At 42.8% G+C, this 19,675-nt stretch overlaps 1 protein-coding gene across 1 annotated transcript in view; it reads left to right on the forward strand.

The window, feature by feature from the left end:
• WDR90 (WD repeat domain 90) overlaps positions 1-19,675 on the forward strand; it is a gene marked incomplete at its 5' end in the record, with an annotated part of 51,567 nt that overhangs the window by 16,020 nt on the left and 15,872 nt on the right. Inside the window, 14 exon segments of the mRNA XM_034783726.1 lie at positions 1,902-2,032; positions 9,379-9,495; positions 10,139-10,374; positions 11,103-11,242; positions 11,890-12,020; positions 13,239-13,369; positions 13,978-14,139; positions 14,683-14,811; positions 15,553-15,686; positions 15,804-15,844; positions 16,375-16,506; positions 16,937-17,122; positions 18,193-18,293; positions 19,179-19,281. Of these exon segments, the coding sequence (XP_034639617.1) occupies positions 1,902-2,032; positions 9,379-9,495; positions 10,139-10,374; positions 11,103-11,242; positions 11,890-12,020; positions 13,239-13,369; positions 13,978-14,139; positions 14,683-14,811; positions 15,553-15,686; positions 15,804-15,844; positions 16,375-16,506; positions 16,937-17,122; positions 18,193-18,293; positions 19,179-19,281 (1,874 nt within the window).

Raw genomic sequence — 19,675 nt, forward strand, 5'->3', positions numbered from 1 at the left:
GCTGTCTGCACTAGCATGTTGAGCTTTAGATTAGTAAGCATAGGGAAAAGGTTGAACAGTTGTGGTTTTGACTTGCTCATCCCTGTCCTTAACTTGAGCATTCTACAGTCCTTTGTCTGCATTCTCTCTGCAGAAACAAAGGTGCCCGACAGAGCCAGCCTATCCTTTATTCTCCTCCTTTCTAAGACTTCAGATCCTAAAAGAAGCTTAAAATCCCTTGTAGAGTTGCACAAGAAATGACATATTTCACCAGTCATGGCCTCAGTGAAAATCTGCCCATGGATTTGCTGTTAATGTTCATTTGGCAGTGGGAGGGGTGTGGTGTAATAACATTCCCCGTGACTTTTTTATACTTCAGCTTAATCACTCAACCAAGACTCCTGCTACCAGAGCGATATTCCAAAAACAAAGAATTGCCAGGTCTGTTAATTTTCACCTTCCCTCTGTGGGCTGAGCCCTGTGGGTGTAGAGTGCCCAGTATTGCTTCGTTTCTGGTTGATGGATGTGCCGTGGGAAAAATCACTTTCCTCTAATGTTTTATTCAGTGCTTTGGATCAAAGGCACTGTATACATAAATAAAATGTAATGTATTTAATCACAAACTAAACTATCTACCAATATTGTGAACAAAAAGTTCAAAACTCAGAAATGAAAAGCCTTCCCCAAAATCATGCATTCATCTTATTTGTACATTTTACATCCAGATCTCCTATATGGGGAAAATCTTTGCTTTTCCAACACAATTTATCTGAAGCAATAATAATTTTCCTGAATTATTCCAATTTATTTCCCTCCAAAAGTTTAACAGTCACTTCCATTAAACATAAGCAAATGTGGCTTTGATTTTCAGGGCTCATTTCTGTGAAGCCTCTCTGCCTCCATTTATTACAATTCAGTTCAGGATAGCAATTGTGCCAAACGTGCCTGGAACCCTGTTATTTCCCATAGGGTCATGGCTTATGGTTACATCCATTTCTCAGTTTGAGCTAGTGAAAGAGATTTTGGGCAAAAGTTGCCAGAGATCTTGTTTCTGCGAACTGATCCTAATCTCCTTCTGGTACAGGTTAGTAATACTTTCATCTTTAGTCTTTAGCTGGTTTTGGGATGGATACCTGAGAGTCCGCAATCCTCCTTACTGATCCTTGATGGAGGGGTCTGTGTCCTACAATAATAGAAATAATAATAATCCAACGTTTGTATATTTTCTTTTAAGTTTTGCTACTCTTTGGATGCACGTCTCTTCCTCTTTACTTCTATTTTTTCCTCCTAAATTAGAAAAGATGGGGGGGCGGGGAAATCTTTCTAATGATTCCTCCATAACAGGCTGGTAGAGTTTTTCTTTTAATTTCTTCACAAAGGAAAAAATATGATCTCCGAGTCAGAAGTAGCCGCATCCTGATTAAAATTTTCAGTTGTTTCCAGACTTCTGAGTCTGAAGTCTATAGTTTATATAGATATACAGGATAACTGAAGATCATTTTTATGACCAACTAGGCACTTACAGACTCAAGACTCATTAGTTTTGCTTTTTCCCTTATCTTTTATGTTGGCTGAATTAACTCTTGAGATTTTTTTCTAAATTGATCTTTCAAAGGGAAAAGGAAAAGAAGGATGGAGAGGTCTAACTCCATCTACCAGTTATAGATTCCCAAGTTAGCTCCTGCTGAAAATCAAATGCTTGAATCCTGTCATCCAGTCAAGCTATCATTGCATTACGAACTAGAATTGCTAAAGTTATTAGACAAACAGCATGTTTAAAGTTATTCCAGGCTTGTTTACAAAAGTGTGGTGTAAAGCTAACACTGAAACAAAATGCAGAATACAGTTCTTCTGCTAAACAATGTCTCTGAAGTTCCCATTGTGGTCACTGGTGTCTAATGGTGGTGTCCTTTCCCTTTCAGCTTTGTTTGCAGCAAGAGTGGCCACATCTTGGAAATTGACTACAAGAACTTCACTATCAGAAATGCCCGGCGCCTCCTGCCTTCTCAGATTCAGCACTCTCACCGACGGGAGAAGCAAACCTTCAACTCGGGTATGGGCTTTGGTGGGAGATGGATAGATGACTAAGAGGAAGTAGGACATGCTACATTGTGAACTTTCACTGGAAATGTTTTTACTGAAATTGTCCCCTGAGTTTGAAGGAAGAGCCCTGTGAGGGAACACCAGACAGAAGCAAACCTAGGACCCAAGTTTCATAATACAAGGTGCAAAATAGGCAGAATTGCAGGGGATCATCTGTAGGCTGAGATAATCTGACATCACACTAGTAGTAAGGTTTTGGGGAGCACAGGTGGGGCTTCAGCCAGTTTCTTCTCCAGTGAAATCTCCTATGCATTGAAGGGGGAGAAAGCGAGACTATATTTAACCCAAATGTACCCTATTTTGGGGTTAGATTAGATGACCCTTGCAGTCCCTTCTAACCCTATGATTCTATTACCCATATACCCATATTAATTTACATAATCCCAACCTATTGGGCTCAGTGCTGGAGTAACGGGATGCAATTCTCTGGCTGTGTTATACAGCAGGTCAGACTAAGTGATCTGATAGTCCCTCCTGTCCTTAATCTATGAATCTGAAGAATCTGGATTTGGGAGAAAGGATTGTAACTGTATAACTATTTAAAGATTATAATATGATGGGAAATGCTCTTTTTACTGGACAATAGGGGCACATTTTCAGAAGCAGTCTTTAAATGTGTGTGCGTTAGTTTTTGCACATGTATTTTTTGAGTCCTAAAGATTTTTGCATATGCAAAATCTCACGTGGATACACAAGCTGTACTTATGTACGTAAGCAGTTGAGTATCTATATGATTTTTCATGCACATTCACATCTGAGGTTTCACTCATGTAAAACCTCATGCTCCAGAAAGCATATATGCAGAAGTGTAGGTGTGCAGATTTGGAGGGCGGATGGAGGCCTTTGGAACTTTGGCCGTAGGGACTGAATTAAAAACAATGAGTGTAGATGGATTCAGCTGGGAGGGAGAAGTTTTGCTTGTGAAGACAGTAAGAGTGGAGCGGCCTCATTAAATAATTAGGGTAAAATCTATTAGAGGGTGTCACAGTATACTCCCCCCCAAATCTGAATTCTGGGGTAGAGATGTGGGGACCTGCATGAAAGACCCCCTAAGCTTATCTTCTTTATTAGGATAAAACTCTTCCAAGGCACAGTCTTCTGCCTTGGACAGATATTGCTGCCACCACCAAATGATTTTTCACAAATATTCAGGGAAGGGTCACTTGGAATCCCTATCCCCCCAAAATATCCCCCCAAGCCTCTTCACCCCCTTTCCTGGGGAGGCTTCAGAATAAAATACCAACCAGTTGCCTTAGCAATGTGAGCACAGACCAAGCCCTTGTCTAAGGACTTTGGAATCAAAGGATTCTTTAAAAAAAGGTAAATTTTATTAAAAAAGAAAGAAACACATCTGAAAACTCAGGCTTTAGGGATTAAACTCAAAAAATAACTTTCTTGGGGTTCATCTTAAAGGTTACAAGCAAAACAAAAGCACCTGGGGTTAGCACAGAGGAATCCACAAACCAAAACAACCAAAAAGATTCCTAATCGCATCTGTCTTAACTTTTCCAGTGCTACTTACATATCTGGAGTTCCAAATGAGGAGCTTCTAGGTATGATGCTGAAGATTTCCCATACCTGGCTTAAAGCTTACAGCTTGTTGCTGCCTTCACCTCTGTCCAGCCTGAGAGACAAAGAAAAAAAACCCCAAACCCAGCAGTTTTTCCAATTTGAAAGGGTACAGCTTCCCTGTTGGTTCCCCTGGTCAGGTACCAACTCAGGTTAAGCTTCTCTTAACCCTTTACAGTTAAGGCAATTAGGGTACAGCTGCTAAGGAGGATTCTATAGCTACTGACTGGCAGGGTGCCCATAAAAGGGAGCTTCCTCCTTCCCCCCGATTTATCACAGAGGGATTGAAGTTGAAATTAAGCAAATTCTTTGAAAATAAAGCAATGCTCTGCCTAACACAGATGACTGGTTTTGATCAGATCAGTGGTGACAAAATTCCTACCAAAAATAATCCGACTTGACATGGCTAAGTACCATCTTAAGAAGAATTTTGGTGTTTTAAGTGATGAATGTTTAGAATAAACACCCTTTTTTTAGTAACATAAAACAATGTTTTAATCAGCCAATAGGAATCCTGTGCCCAGTAGCACGTAAAAAGCTAAACATACTCCAAAATAAAACAACTGGTCTGTTCTTTCATTGGTGAGCAAAGTCTCAACAGTATTTAGAATTCTTTAATGCTATAGAAGTCAAAGTATTATGACTTTCAGCAAGTCTTGTATTGCTAATATAACATTAGTTAGAATTTGTTTTCAAGTGCTACTGCTACTCATATTATAAGACAGCACATAATGTGCTTTATTTTATAGAATTATAGACATGTAGGGCCAGAAGGGACTTCAAGAAGTTATCAAGTTCAGCCCTTTGCACTAAGGCGGGACCAAATAAACCTAGGCCATCCCTTACAGGTGTTTATCTAGCCTGGTCTTAAAATCCTCCAAAAATGGTAATTCCACAAGTTCCCTTGGAAGCTTTGTCCATTATTTAACTACCCTTATAGTTAGAAAGTTTTCCCTAATATCTAACCTAAATCACCCTTGCTGCAGATTAAACCCATTTCTTTTTGTCCTACCTTCAGTGGACATAGAGGACAATTGATCACCATCCTCTTTATAACAGCCCTTAACTTATTTGAAGACTGTTATCAGGTCCCCCCCCCATCTTCTTTTCTCAAAACGAAATATGCCCAGTTTTTTTAATCTTTCCTCACTGGGCAGGTTTTCTAAACCTTTTATTGTTTTTGTTGCTGTCCTCTGGGCTCGCTTCAGTTTATCCACATCTTTCCTAAAGTGTGGCACCCAGAATTGGATAAAGTACTTGAGGTCAGGCCTCATCAGTCCCAAGTAGAGCAGGACAATTACCTACCATGTCTTACATACGACACTCCTGTGATGCAGTTGCAAAAAAAGGCTAATATCCTGTTAATATATCCCAGAATGATATTTGACTCTTTTGTAACTGCATCACATTGTTGACACAGATTCAGTTTGTGATTCACTATAGTCCCCAGATCCTTTTCAGCAGTACTACCACCTAGCCAGTTATTCCCCAGTTTGTATTAATGCATTTGATTTTCCCTTCCCACTTGTCTTTATGGACTTTCATCTTGTTGATTTCAGACCAATTCTCCAATTTGTCAAGGTCATTTTGAATTCTAATCCTGACCTCCATATGCCTCCGAGCTTGGTGTCATCCATATATTTTATAAGCATACTCTCCACTCTGTTATCCAAGCTGTTAATGAAAATATTGAACAATACCCGACCCAGGACTGGCCGCTTCAGGTTCTCACTAGTTACGCCCTCCCAGTTTGACAGTGAACAACTGATATCTACTCTGAGTACAGTCTTTCAACCAGTTGTTCACCCACCTTTATAGTAATTTATCTAGACCACATTTGCCCAGTTTGCTTATGAGAATGTCATGTAGGAATGTGTCAAAAGCCTTAAAAAAATAAAGATATATCACGTCTATTGCTTCCCCTCCATTTACTAGGCTAATATGCCTGTCAAAGAAGGAAATTAGGTTGGTTTAGCATGATTTGTTCTTGACAAATCCAAGTTGTCATTCCATAACACTATTATGCGCTAGGTGCTTATAAACTGTTTGTTTTATAATTTGTTCCAGTATCTTTCCATGTATCAAAGTTAGATTGACTGGTCTATAATTCCCGAGATCCTCTTTGACTTTGTTCCCCTTTTTAAAGATAAGTACTCATTGGCCCTTCTCCAGTCCTCTGGGACCTCACCCATCCTCCAGGAGTGTTTGAAGAGAATTGCTAATGGTTCTGAGATTGCTTCAACTAATTCCTTTAATACCCGGCTTAAGGTGAATTTCATCAGGCTGTGCTGACTTGAGTACACCTAACTTATCTAAATGTTCCTTAACCTGTTCTTTCCCTATTTTGGTTTGCATTCTTTCCCCCTTTTTAATTTTAATCATGTTGAGTATTTGGTAATCATTAACCTTTTTAGTGAAGACTGAAGCAAAATAGGCATTAAACACCTCAGCCTACTTCTTGTCATCAGTTATTAGCTCTCCTTCCCCGCTAAGCAGAGGACCTGTACTTTCCTTCATCTTTCTCTTGCTCCTAACATATTTATAGAACCTCTTCTTCTTTCCTTTTATGTCCCTTGCTAAGTGTAACTCAATTTGTGCCTTAGCTTTTCTGTTTAGTCCCTACATGCTAGTGCTGTTCTTTTGTACTCCTCTTTAGCAGTTCATCCATGTTTCCACTTTTTGTAGGATTCCTTTCTAATTTTTAGTTCATTAAATAGCTCCTGATGCAGCCAGATTGGCCTCCTACTATTGTTCCTATCTTTCCTTCAGTTTGGGATACTTTGCGGTTGTGCCTTTAATACTGACTCCTTGAGAAACTGCCAGCACTTGTGAACTCCTTTATACCTTAGATTTTCTTCCCATGGAACCTTACCTACCAATTCTCTGAGCCTGTTAAAGTCTGCTTTTTTGAAGTCCATTTGTGACGGGTTTGGTCACAGAGACCCCCTTGGGACTGTCACCTGATATGCTGAAATTACCTCTGAGCATGTTTTCCCTGACAGCTTGGGACTCCAGAACCCTGCCTTGTTGAGCCAGACACGTTAGTCTGCTGCAACAAAGACCCAGGACTGAACCATGCCCCTGAAGCTGCAGGCTTTAACTGAAAACCATTCAGCAGGTTACCTATCTCCAGCACCCCCAGTTCCCAATGTAAAGTAAAACCTATTTCCCCATGCTAATTTTTTTCCCCTACTGTTACTCACACCTTGTCAACTGTTGGAAATGGGCCATCCTGATTATCACTACAAAAGTTTTTTTTCTCCTGCTGATAATAGCCCACCTCAGATGATTATTCTCATTATAGTTAGAATGGCAATACCCATTTTTTCATGTCCTCTGTGTGTATATTTATCTTCTTACTGTATTTCCCACTGCATGCATCCGATGAAGTGGATTTTAGCCCACAAAAGCTTATGCTCAAATAAATTTGTTAGTCTCTAAGGTGCCACAAGTACTCCTGTTCTTTTTCTAGTTCCCAGTGGGATCCAAACCCCAAATAAATTAGTTTTACTCTGTATAAAGCTTATACAGGGTAAACTCATAAATTGTCTGCCCTCTATAACACTGATAGAGAGATATGCACAGCTGTTTGCTCCCCCAGGTATTAATCACTGGGTTTATTAATAAACAAAAGTGATTTTATTAAGTATAAAAAGTAGGATTTAAGTGGTTTCAAGTGATAGCAGACAGAACAAAGTAAGTTACCAAGCAAAATAAAACAAAACACGCAAGTCTAAGCCCTAATACATTAAGAAACTGAATACAGGTAAACCCTCAGAGATGTTCCAATAAGCTTTTTCACAGACTAGACTCCTTCCTAGTCTGGGCCCAATTCTTTCCCCTGGTACAGTCCTTGTTAGTTCCAGCTCAGGTGGTAACTAGAGTATTTCTCATGACTGTCAGCCCCCTTTGTTCTGTTCCACCCCCTTTTATAGCTTTGGTCCAAGGCGGGAATCTTTTGTCTCTCTGGGTCCCCACCCCTCCTTCTGAATGGAAAAGCACCAGGTTTAAGATGGATTCCAGTATCATGTGACATGGTCACATGTCCTGTGAGACTCCAGCCTTCATTCTTCCAGGGCTGGCCTGCTCGTCCCCAGGAAGGTTTGCAAGTAAACAGATTGTCCTAGTTAATGGGAGCCATCAAGATTCCAAGCCACCATTAATGTCCCACACTTTGCATAATTACAATAGGACTTCAGAGTAATACTTCATATTTCTAGCTTCAGGTACAAGAATGATACATTCATACAAATAGATTGAACACACTCAGTAGATTATAAGCTTTTTAATGATACCTTACAAGAGACCTTTTGCATAAAGCATATTCCAGTTATATTATATTTACACTCATAGGCATATTTCCATAAAACATGGAGTACAACATCACACCGTTATCCTTATCCTGCTGCTCTCACTCATTCCTGTATTTAGAATAATGAAAGATATCATTTCATGGTCACTTTCATCCAAACTGCATTCTGCCTTCTGATTTGCAACCAGTTTCTCCCTCTTGGTCAGAATCAAATCTAAAATGGCTATCACTCTGGTTACTTCCTCCACTTTCTGAAACAAGAATTTGTCCCCAATACATTCCATGAACTCATTGGAAATTCGGTTTTGGTGTGTTACTTTAACTACTCAGACATCCGTTGGAAAAGTCCCCCATTACTACCAGGTCTTGTGATTTAGATATTTCTGTTGTTTGTCCTAGAAATGCCTCATTCATCTCCTCTTCCTGATTTGGTGATCTCTAATAGACCCCATTATCACCATGATCCCTGCCATTTTCACTTTATAATGCTTTACAAATGTATATTAATTAGGCTTCCCAACCACTTTTTGAGGAGGGTAGATATCATTCCCATTTTATATATGGGGAAACTGAGGCGTGGAATTTAAGACTTGATCACGGTCACAAGTTGTGTTAGGGTTAGGGTCTGGCTCCCAGTGCTTTTGATTAGACTAGACTTCATTGATATAGTCATAAGCATTGGATGTTTTAGCCATTTCTTAACGGACACAGTCTCCTTTGCTACATTCCCATCCCCTTTCCCTCTCTCCTCTTTCTCTTTAGTCTCTCTTGTTTCTCCCTCCATAGATGAACCAATTCGAAAAGATAAAGGAAACACTTTTTCACACCATTAGCCTGTGACTCTCATTGCCATGATGTATTGTTAAGGCCAGGAGTATGGCAGTCTTTGAAAAGTGATTGGATATTTCTATGGATAACAAGGATACCCACCGTAATAATAGTAATATTAAATATGAACAAGAGTTCTGGTTGTAATAAAAGCCCTTCTGATTTGGGGCATGATCCATCATCTAGCAATTGGAGGTTAGGAGAAGGTGTTCAAAAAAGAAGTGGATAAATTCATGGAAGATAGGTCTATCAATGGCTATTAGCCAAGATGGGCAGGGACGGTGTCCCTAGCCTCTGTTTGCCAGAGGCTGGGAATGGGCGACAGGGAATGGATCACTTGATGATTACCTGTTCTGTTCATTCCCTCTGGGGCACCTGGCATTGGCCACAGTTGGAAGACAGGATACTGGGCAAGATGGACCTTTGGTCTGACCCAGTATGGACGTTCTTATTTTCCCTGGGGACAACTTATCCCATAACTGCTACTGAATCGGTCAGCATTGGACTAGATGGATCATTGATCTGATCCAGTCTGGTAATTTTTTGGTTCCTTACATTGTGCTAATTGGTAATGTTTGTCCTTTCAGGCCCTGGGATTGCTATAAACAGTATTAGCATCTCCTCTACCTTCTGTGCCACAGCCTCAGAGGATGGCTACGTGCGGCTGTGGCCGCTGGATTTCTCGGCAGTCTTCTTGGAGGCTGGTGAGTAGACCGTGGATCTCTCTCACTCATTCCCCACTCAATTCTGCATTCATATCAACCTAGCCCTATGGGGCCAAAGGGAATGCAGCCTAGGGTTCCACTACACTGCTCTTCTGATCCATTCCCAAACCTGTGAAGAGCAACAGAAATTCATTCTTAGGCTTCTCTTATGGTGCTCTCTCAGTGGGCTAGACCCTTGTGTGTAGTAACTGACACCTCCTGCAGTGACAAGTTAGATAAGTCTGTACAGAATGAATCTTGGGGATTATCTCTTCAAGAGTCGTCCGTGTTTTTCTGGAATTCTAGAGAATGACAGGAGTCTTCTGAGTAAGGTAAACATTAATCCTTAATGCTTATTGCATATCTGTCCAATTAAAATCTATGGGAGAAACACAGGAGTTCTTCATCCATCCTGGAATGAAATGCAGTGACACTGAAAAATAAAGACTTTTTATAAATGACACTGGCTTGATTATGTGGCTAGACTAAAACCTGAGAAAAGTTAGTCTCAAAGCACTCAGGAAAGTACGGGACTTAGAAATGAAAGTGCAGAAATAAAAGGGTGGTCACTTAGCTATGATCTAGATCTACCACTTTTTTGGGTCCTGGGATAATTTATCAACTGATACATCTGTTTCCGCAGAGCATGAAGGTCCAGTGAGCTCTGTCAGCATCAGTCCAGATAATCTCAAAGTTCTGTGCACCACCTCTACTGGGAACCTGGGTTACCTGGATGTACAGTCCCGGGGCTACAATACCCTCATGCGCTCCCACACTGACTCTGTTCTGGCATTCTCTGTGGATGGGCTCCGGAAGCAGATGGCTACGGTGTCCCAGGATAACACCATCCGGATCTGGGACCTTGTGTCCATGCAGCAGGTAGTGTAAGCTCACTTTCTTAATGAAGATAGAGGTAGTAGAAGTCAAAACTCAGTTTTGTTGGCGGAGCTGTAAAAGGAAGTCTGCATAATCTTTGTTTATTCCAACTGACTGTAGCTGGTGCTAGCAACATATCTCACTTTAAAATCACTTAAATCTACCCCAAACAACAACAGATCCCTCCAGAACTACTGCATGAAGTTCAAGATTTTTCAGCATAGTTTGGCTTTAGCTCCAAAAGTCAAATATTTAAAATACCACTTGCTTTTCTTCCATCCACTAAATATTGTAGGTTAATGTTAGGCCATAATGATCAGGTCTCTGTGGGTATGTGTACACTGCAATAAAACCCTCACGGCTGGCCCATGTCAGCTGACTTAGGCTTGGGCTGCAGGACTGTAAAATTGCAGTGTAAACACTCAGGCTCAGACTGGACCAGGCTCTGAGACCCAGCGAGGGGGGAAGGTCCCAGTGCCTGGGCTCCAGCCCAAGCCTGAATGTCTACAATGCAGTGTTATAACTCCGCAGCCCAAGACCGTTGAAGTCCATAGAAAGACTCCTACTGATTTCACTGAGCTTTAGATCAGGCCCCAAGGGGTTACACAACTTCACTGTAATGATAGGCTTGTGACGGGGAACTGGGATATGGGGTTATCTCATTCTGCCACATACTGCTGCCAGGTTTTGCATATCCCCAAGCAGTGCTTCTGTGTGTCCCTTTCCCACAGCTATATGACTTCACTGCCTCTGATGAGATACCATGTACTGTGGCCTTTCATCCTGCACAACAGATATTTGCATGTGGGTTCAGCAGTGGAGTGGTGAGAACCTTCAGCCTGACTGCCTCTGATCTACTCATGGAACACAAGTACGTTTGACAAATGGATATTGTATATTCATATGTAAAAATCTAAATGATGGGAGTCACGGCAATGGTGTAAATAAGATGTCCATCCACATGAGAGAAATATGAGGAGCTAACATTTAGTGGTGGGCCATAATGGAAGAGCACATTCCTTAGGACTTAGCCATCTCATCACATGAGTTACAATGAGCTGGTTTTCAGAGAGGAAAAGTCTAGTGGGGTCATGGCTGTGGGGTGCGTGGTTTTGGGTTTGTTTTAAGAGTCAGGCCTGTCTGGGACTCTCCATCATGGAGGGAGGTGGCCAAGAATAGGGGAGGCATGTTGGGGGTCAACCAGACAGGATGCACTTGAAAACATTTTTGGTGGGGAGTAGAGAACGATCAAAAGTACATGTCAGTGTGTGACTATGTCATCCTGGAAGCTGTTGGCAGCAAGAGCACTGCACTTGTTGATTAGTCTCCCCCAGCACCCTTGGGAATAAAGACAACCAACTGTCCTATACTACGACAGGGAAAAATAGGGTGGGCTTCTGACTGTCCCTGACATTGTTTCTGATTTCCTTCCTAATCCAGGGACCCCCCACTGTACTTCACATCAGTCTGCTCTGCTTTTATTGCCCCACTGTCTCCCGTGTTTTCTGTGTTATATAGGCAGCACCGTGGTGCAGTCACTGGTCTGACCTTCTCCCCAGATGGCAATTTGATGTTCAGTTCCTGCTCCCATGGGACCCTGGCTCTTTATAACTGTGCAGCCCAGAAGAGTCACGTCCTCAGGGTTCTGGGTAAGAGTTCTGTATCCTTCTTTGTGGTATTGTCTCCAGGGCTAAAAGGCTCAAAATTCCATGAAGTAATTTTCAGAGGGCATCCTATGATCCTTTTGAGACAAATTAGCTGTATTTCTCTTTTGCCTGTTAACAGCCCCTCAGTGAGAGCAATATTAAGATTTCATTGTCACTCTGGTTTCCAAAGGTTTGTAACTGGATTGATGTATTTTAACGTTGCAGATGGGCTCAGATTGCATGTATATCCTCTTTCCGATTTAATGCACGCTTTAAAAAAAAAAAAAAAAGTGATAGTAGAATTACAGTAGCACATAGAGGCCTCAGCTGAGGTAGGGGGCCCCCATTCTGATAGGCACCATACAAGCAGTGAGAGATGGCCCCTGCCCCAAAGAACCTCCAGTCTAAACAGGCAAGACAGACAAAGGGTGGGAGGGGAAGCAGAGGCACAGAGAGAGGATGGGACTGTCCAGGGTCACACAACATGCCAGTGTGAGAACTGGGGCTAGCATTCAGGGCTTCTTGATGCTCTGATCTGAAGCCAGTGCCCTAGCCATACTGCCTCCCTTTTTTTCCTGCCCACCCCCAGAAATAATACATGATCTTAAATCTAGACTGGCCTTTTTCAGCAATAGGCTAAATATAGACCAATCATCTTGATTTTTGTGATAAAAAGACATTCCTTGAGTTCATCTACTAACTAAAAATTACTTCACTGTACTGCAGTTTTTTGCAGCCATTTCTCTCTCTATGGATTTAAGCTGTTTAAACCCTCGCTGAGATCCATGTGCAGTAACTCCTTGTCACAATCCCTTTGCTTATACTAAAAAAAACCCCTACAATAAAATCCAACTTCCTCCATTGATATTGCACTGTGGTACTGTGTGTGCCTCAAATATAATCCATTTGCTCAAATTGCAACCCCATTTCCAGGCCTCCCCAAATTTTGGGCTGTTCCAGATCTTGGTGTAAATGTTCTGATTCAGATCTGTCTTTAATGTGTGTATAATAGCTGTTCAAGTCTGGCACCTTCCACAGCACAGATTGACCTTTAGCACCATGCTGGAGTACTGGCTCAGTGCTGATTCAGAGAGAGGAGCAACCTCTAAAACCTTAATAGAATGAATTTTATCTCAGTTGCAGTATATAATCAGTCACTCTCCCTTTAGGCTTTCTCTCCTTCCTGTTTATCTCATTCACCCTGTGTTTTGTCGTATCCAGGCAATGTGGTGTCCCAAGATGCTGAGCATAGTCCCAACGCTTTGGCCCTTAGTGGGGATGGACGTCTCCTCGCCTTTGTGGGCCCCTCTAAGTACACTGTGACCGTTATGGATGCCCATTCTCTAGATGAGGTAACTGGAAGGAAGTTGCCTTGATCCAAAGGGAGAATAGAATAGGAGGGAGGGCATTCCTGGCATCACAACTGCAGAATGCGTTGCAGGGTAAGGAAAAGAGATTTCTTCCCAGACAGTTAGAGAACCCCTAGACTCCACCAAATAGGATCTGACATAGCCCCTTTACGTGTCCTTCGCCATGTGGAAAACACTTGGGATGTGGTTTTGATTTCCTCCTTTTTGATGCTGCTGTGGGATGGAAACACCAAATCAGGCTGTCTTCCTTCCACAATCACATCCAGCCCTTATGGAGCAAGAGCTGAAATTGCTGAAAAGCAATAGGGAATCTTACAGCATCTGTACCTTTTTGAGGAAATGTCTTCTTGAGTAATGCCCACTTACAATGCCTGCCCAGAACCATCACTTAATCAGGTAGCTTGGGGAAAGAGAGTGAGGTACATTTTCCTCCTCCTCTAGCAGCCTCAGACAATAAAACAGTGGGGGAAATGGTCTAAAAATATCCTCAGATTGTGTAGAAGTTCCTTAGGATTCCCTGCCATCCGGATCATTTCATGTGGAACTGTTCACTTCAGGAAGCTGGTGTTCAATAGCTTCTTGTTTCATAGCTACTGAGGATAGACGTCAGCATCCTGGACTTGGACAGCACCAGCTTGGACTCTGCTTTGAGAATCTGCTTTGCTCCCATGCCTGTTGGCCACCTCTTGGTGTCCACTTCCTCCAACAAGGTCCTTGTGCTTGATGCTAAAACTGGGCGCTTGGTCCGAGAGGTAAGGAATTTGTGAAGTGAATGCTCTGTGGTCTCTGGGATATCCCTCAGCTTCCACACCTCTTGACAGTGCACACATGTGAACATGGGACTCCGTGATGAAGTCCTGGCAATCACAGGCTTCTAAGAAAAACTGAGTCACCTGAAGTATGTTGCTAATGTAGTTATTCCCCAGATGAGGATAAATCTGTTCCCTCCTGCTTTGCTCCCTCACACTCTTGTCACCTGGCTGAAGAGTATCACGTTTATCCAGATTCGGTGTGTCTAACAAACTTTGCAGTCTGTGCATAGTTACAGAGTGATGTAGGATTGGAAGCAATCACAGGCCTTCCGTGTCTGGAACAGTTGGGCATCTTTGTCCCCTTTCTCTTACTGTTTGAAACTTTTTTTATCAGAAGAGGGCAAAAGTATTCCCTTGCTTAAACCCCTTTTCCTCCCATTTCCAATTGGACATCTTAGACAGGCTGTCCTTATGTTTCTCTCTCGGATCAAGCTGGAAACAGCTGGTTCAGCTAGCAGTGATGATGTCTTGTCTTGTTCACAGGTGTCTCGTGTGCACAAGTTATCCTGTTCTTCATTGGCACTGAGTGAGGATGCCAGGTACCTGCTGACGGCCGGTGACAGGGTTGTCAAAGTGTGGGACTATCAGATGAGGTTCGACATCAATTTTCAGGTACTAGATTCAAGGGAAAAAATCAGTGGTGCCTTACTCTTTTCCACTATGAATGCCACTTAGCTCTTCTGAGCAGAAAGCAATAGTACAGCTAACCTCCTCCACATGGATTTGCCAATGACCCTCAACCTTCATTTGTCCAGTATTGATCCATGGTTCCCAGTCATAACTGTGATAGTTTTGTCCAATGGGACATGGATGGAGAACACCTAACACATTTCACTTAATAATAATACTTAGTATATCTATAGCACCTTACCATCATTAAAATCCTCACCACACCACTATCCAGGACACAGATAGGCAGGCGTTACCCCTTTTACAGATGGAACAACGGAGAGCAGTGAAGTGATTTGTTCAAGGTCACACGGGAGTTGGGCAGAGCCAGGATGAGGACTCAGTTTCTTCCAGTTTCCAATCCCATGCTTATTCCTCCAGACCACTGCAACCTCATTAAAGAATGACTCCAGAACTCAGCAGTGCAGGCCTGGTGTATGCACCCTCAGGAGGTACATAAAAGAACCTCTGTTAGGTAATTGTGGACAGAATTCCCCCTGTACTGTATATCCGATAAGGTACGATAACTATATAGAAAAATATGAAAGAGCCTTTTCCAGGAAGGCCCTTTACCACCTTATCTGTGCTGAGGGGAACATGAATGGTCCTAAGAACATGCAAAGCTTTGTGTAGCAGTTGCATTGGAAGTACAAGACATGCCCCTCCGCCCTTACTTTCTCCCAGGTATATATTGGCCACTCGGAGCCAGTGCGACAGGTGGCCTTCACCCCTGACCAACAGCACGTCATCAGCATTGGAGATGCCATCTTCCTTTGGGACTTCTTAGCTGTGTCTAGAGTGGAGTCACCCAAGGCCGAGTAAGAGCACTACAATCTTTCATCAAATCTCATTGGCTTGGGAATGCTTTCCATTGTTCCCCTCTCTCTCCTGTTCTGACCCCCATTGTTGTAACTCTTGTCTCATTACCTTTCCAGTGTTCATCCCTATGTTGAGTCCCTTGTGCCTCTCAGAGCTGGTGAGTTTGCCTCTTTCATTTTACACATTCAGACACATTTTTCCAAAGCTGTTTTCAGGACACAGGAGAGCCTTGAATTGATTATAAATGGGATTTTAGCTCTTTGGCCAAGGATGCCAGGACACCAAGAGCTAATTCCTTGTTAGTGCTAGGGATTAATCTGCAGTTTGAGATCTCCAGCTGATTAGTGTTTCCCCTTGTTACAGAGACAACTGCTGGGGAGGGCAAGGGCAAAGTGGGTCAGCCATGGGCTAGCTGATAAACTTCTTCCTCATCTCTTACTCTTCTTCCTCGGCTCTGTTACCTTAACCTCTCCTACTTCTCTCTCTCTCCATTGTCTCTTCCTTCTCACCTCTCCCTGTCTCTCTTTTCTCTCCTCCTGAGGACAAAGGATAAGGCATCTGTAAATGACTTCATCTGGGTATGAGGAAGCTGGAGAGCTGAGCATCATTGGTACTGTATTGCCATTGCCTCAGCCTGTCTTCAGAGGACGTCAGAAGGAATTACCCAGTCCCCTTTTCTGTTCACAGAAACTAGCTCTGAGAAGCTAAAGGATTTTACATCCAGTGCTAATGAGATACCCCGCCAGTCAGCTCCTCTTCCATCTCTGGCCTCACCACCACATCTGGACATCAGTTCTATCCACCAACCAGGACATGATGGTGAGAAGAGGAATCACCTGGAGAGAAGGGGAATTAAGGTTTCGTTGGGGGAAAACTCCCTTTATAGTTCAACAGCTGCCCTGGCACCCCTTCCCTCCACCTCCACCTCCACCTGTAGGTTAAGAGAGCGGCTCTGCACCTTCCCTTCCCGTCCTAGTACTGTCTAGTCATTCTTGGTGCCACTTTTTCCCTTGCCCCCGGTTCCATCTACTGAACTGCTGACCAAACATTTCCAAGGGTGCTGTGAATATCTCTGATCTCTGACCTTGGGTGAATTCCCAGATTCTCCCTGCAGGCAACAGGAAAATGCTGTGGGGAGAATCTGGGCATTCAAATGTTTTGCTTTGTAACCTCTCTGTAATTGAAGGGTCAGCCACTCATAGAAGCACAGAATAACTCTCCCCTCATTTCTACCAATGTTCCTCTGCAGATATTTTCTCTGAGTCAGATGAAGGGGAGGAAGCAGGTCTGAAAGGCAGCAGCGGAGGGGCTGCAGATGGAAACAAAGACCACTCGGCCCTTGTCATGGAGGAACCAGTCGAGAATGAGGAGACTCATGTTGTGAGGCCCCAAGTGAGTCAGGAGTGTTCGAGGTCTCCCAGTCACTCTGGAAATGGTAAATCAAGGGTGTTCTGGGCCTTTGAAGATCTTTGCTCCTTTGGGGAGCAAATAGAGCATTCGCCTGCAAGGCAGTGTGTTTCTAGCAATAAAATAAATGAGGGAGAATCCATGAAAATATAGACACAAGTGGAATGTTTATGTTGCATTCTGTACGGTGTTTGTAGAAATACTGATGGCCTGCCATGGGTTTCTGGGAGGGATGTGATTTAAGCCACAAGATCAAATGCAGTATGGGTTCCTAGAGTTCCCAGGTGATATTTCCTTCTTTTGGATATCATTTGCCACAGGAATAGAGTAAGGGAAATTTGTTTTGGTCTCTATGACTGTTTGTTGTTTTTCTGTCTCCCTCCCTGGTCCATCTCCATCTCTGTTGCTGCTGCTTCTATGCACACAGGGGTCCTTTCTACCCTGTAACCTGTCTCTGCTTTGAAGTTGTGCTTTCTGTTAAAGCTCTCAACGTGTCTATTAATAGAAATACAACTTCAAAGCTACAGCACCTCATGGCTAGCTGCCAGAGGCATGAAGCAGCCAGTGCACAAAGCCTCAGGCAAGATTTGTCAGAGAGCTTCCGTTTAAAAGTAAGGCTTGTTTCACTATAAAGTCGTGGTTTTCTATTTGCTTGGCTTGTTCTCCTCAGGTACTGATGCCCATAGTGCACAGTGTGGTAGTACTTTGAGTTTGTGGAGTATCTGTCACCCTGACAAAATGACAGAAATAGGTTATTGAATTATAATCTGTCTTTACAGCTGGTATGCTGGCATTTTCCAACCAGAGAGGAGATTGGTAGGAAAATATGTATATGTATCTCTGTGACCCTGCCCCTGGTGCAGCCATTTGCACCAGGGCAGAATGAGTGTGAATGTTACATTCTGATTGGGTCATTTTACACCCTCTTTGTGCTGGACAAGGTGCAGGGCAATGTAGAATGTAGCCTGTGTGTGTGTCCATGTGTACACACCTCCTCAACATCCAGAAGGTTAATAAACCAGAACATTAACTGGCCTAGTTGCTCAAGATGCACCATTACCATGAGCAAAGTTAGGCTTATTTTATGTTTTGTGCTAGAACCTAGAAAGGAGACCAAGGGTCCTGAACCCCAGTACTATATCCGCCCAGATTCCTACAGGCACTTTACTCCTCGCTTCAAAGCATCTGCACTCCCCAAGGTAAGAATTGCCACAGTGCTAAGAGCCTGGCCAGGTAAAGAGCAGGAAAGATTGGTTTTGATTTGGTTCTTTCCTAATGTAAGCTTCCTTTTTATACCTCAGGCAGTGGAAAATTTTGTGAAATGCACTCCCATGTTTTAGAAACCCTTAGCACTAGCCCTACTTTCTGTTATGACCACAGATGAGTTGACTATGACCTTTCCATAAGTGGTTTTGGGTCACTTATTTTTCTCTGCAAATCTGTATATTTTTTATTCAAAAAATACTGAGAGTGCTGCAGAGAGTCTGTAGGCACGTGTTTGAGAGCAGATGCCTTTCCCAGTCTGCTGTACCAACACAATTCACACCGTGTAGAAAGTCCAAACTTACCCCTTCCTGGGATTCAGCTTTATTAGCAAACAAAGCAATGAGAACATAAATTTCAGCTCAATCCTTCTTCCCTGGTTTTACAGCTCCTAGACTTCCTCCCTCAGGACTGCTCACTCACGCCCCCCCTCCTCAGAGAGCTACTCCCACCTCCCTTATCTCCAAGTGGGGTAAATAAGCATCCCTGTCAATGAGTCAGCAGAATCCATTTAACCCTTTCCCAACAGGACTAGCACCTATTCCCTAGGTGGGGTGTTTGGCAGTGTTACCCCAAATCTATTAGAAGATGCTTGTGAAGATATATATAAATTATGTATCTGGAAGAGCATATATGTCTGGTTTGGCTGGTGTGGGTTTCACTTTTTGTATATATAACTATGGAAGTGGGTGGGCTTGTGTTTGACTGTTAAACTCTTTGTATGTGTGTGTGTGCAAGTTCCTGTGCGAGTATTTAGAATTGAACCGACATGGAGTATCCTGTCAAAAGTGGTCTTGCACCAGTGTCTGTTTTCCTTGCAGAGTGTCTTGTATCCTCCAGCTGGTAACGAGGGCCTGAAATTAAAGGCAGTCATTGGCTACAATGGGAATGGAAGGGGGAATATGGTCTGGAACCCAGACACAGGTATTCTAGGGCTGAGTCTTCAGGAAAGTGTGTGTGTGTATCCCAACACTTCTGTAATGGCACATTAAATGTGAAAACATTGCACATTTAGATGAGTTAAATAGTCTTGTTGCCATCCACAAGAGCTTCACTCTGCTGTAGTGAGTTTATTTCGTACCATAAGGGACCCTTTTTATGTGATATCAGCAAGTGCTGGCTGATACAGGCATGTTGGCGAATCCTATTAGCAAAGTAATTTCCAGCCTCTAGTTGTTCAGCTCACATGGTGACAGGGAAGAGAGCTTGTTGTTTTATAGGCCCTCTCACCTCTTTATGTCAGAGCTGTTAAATGGCACTGAAGAGCTTTTCTTCATCAAATTTGGAGGAACAGAGATTTCTACCTCTGCCCATTCCC

Source organism: Trachemys scripta, chromosome 10, assembly GCF_013100865.1.
Source record: "Trachemys scripta elegans isolate TJP31775 chromosome 10, CAS_Tse_1.0, whole genome shotgun sequence".
Lineage (NCBI taxonomy): Eukaryota > Metazoa > Chordata > Testudines > Emydidae > Trachemys > Trachemys scripta.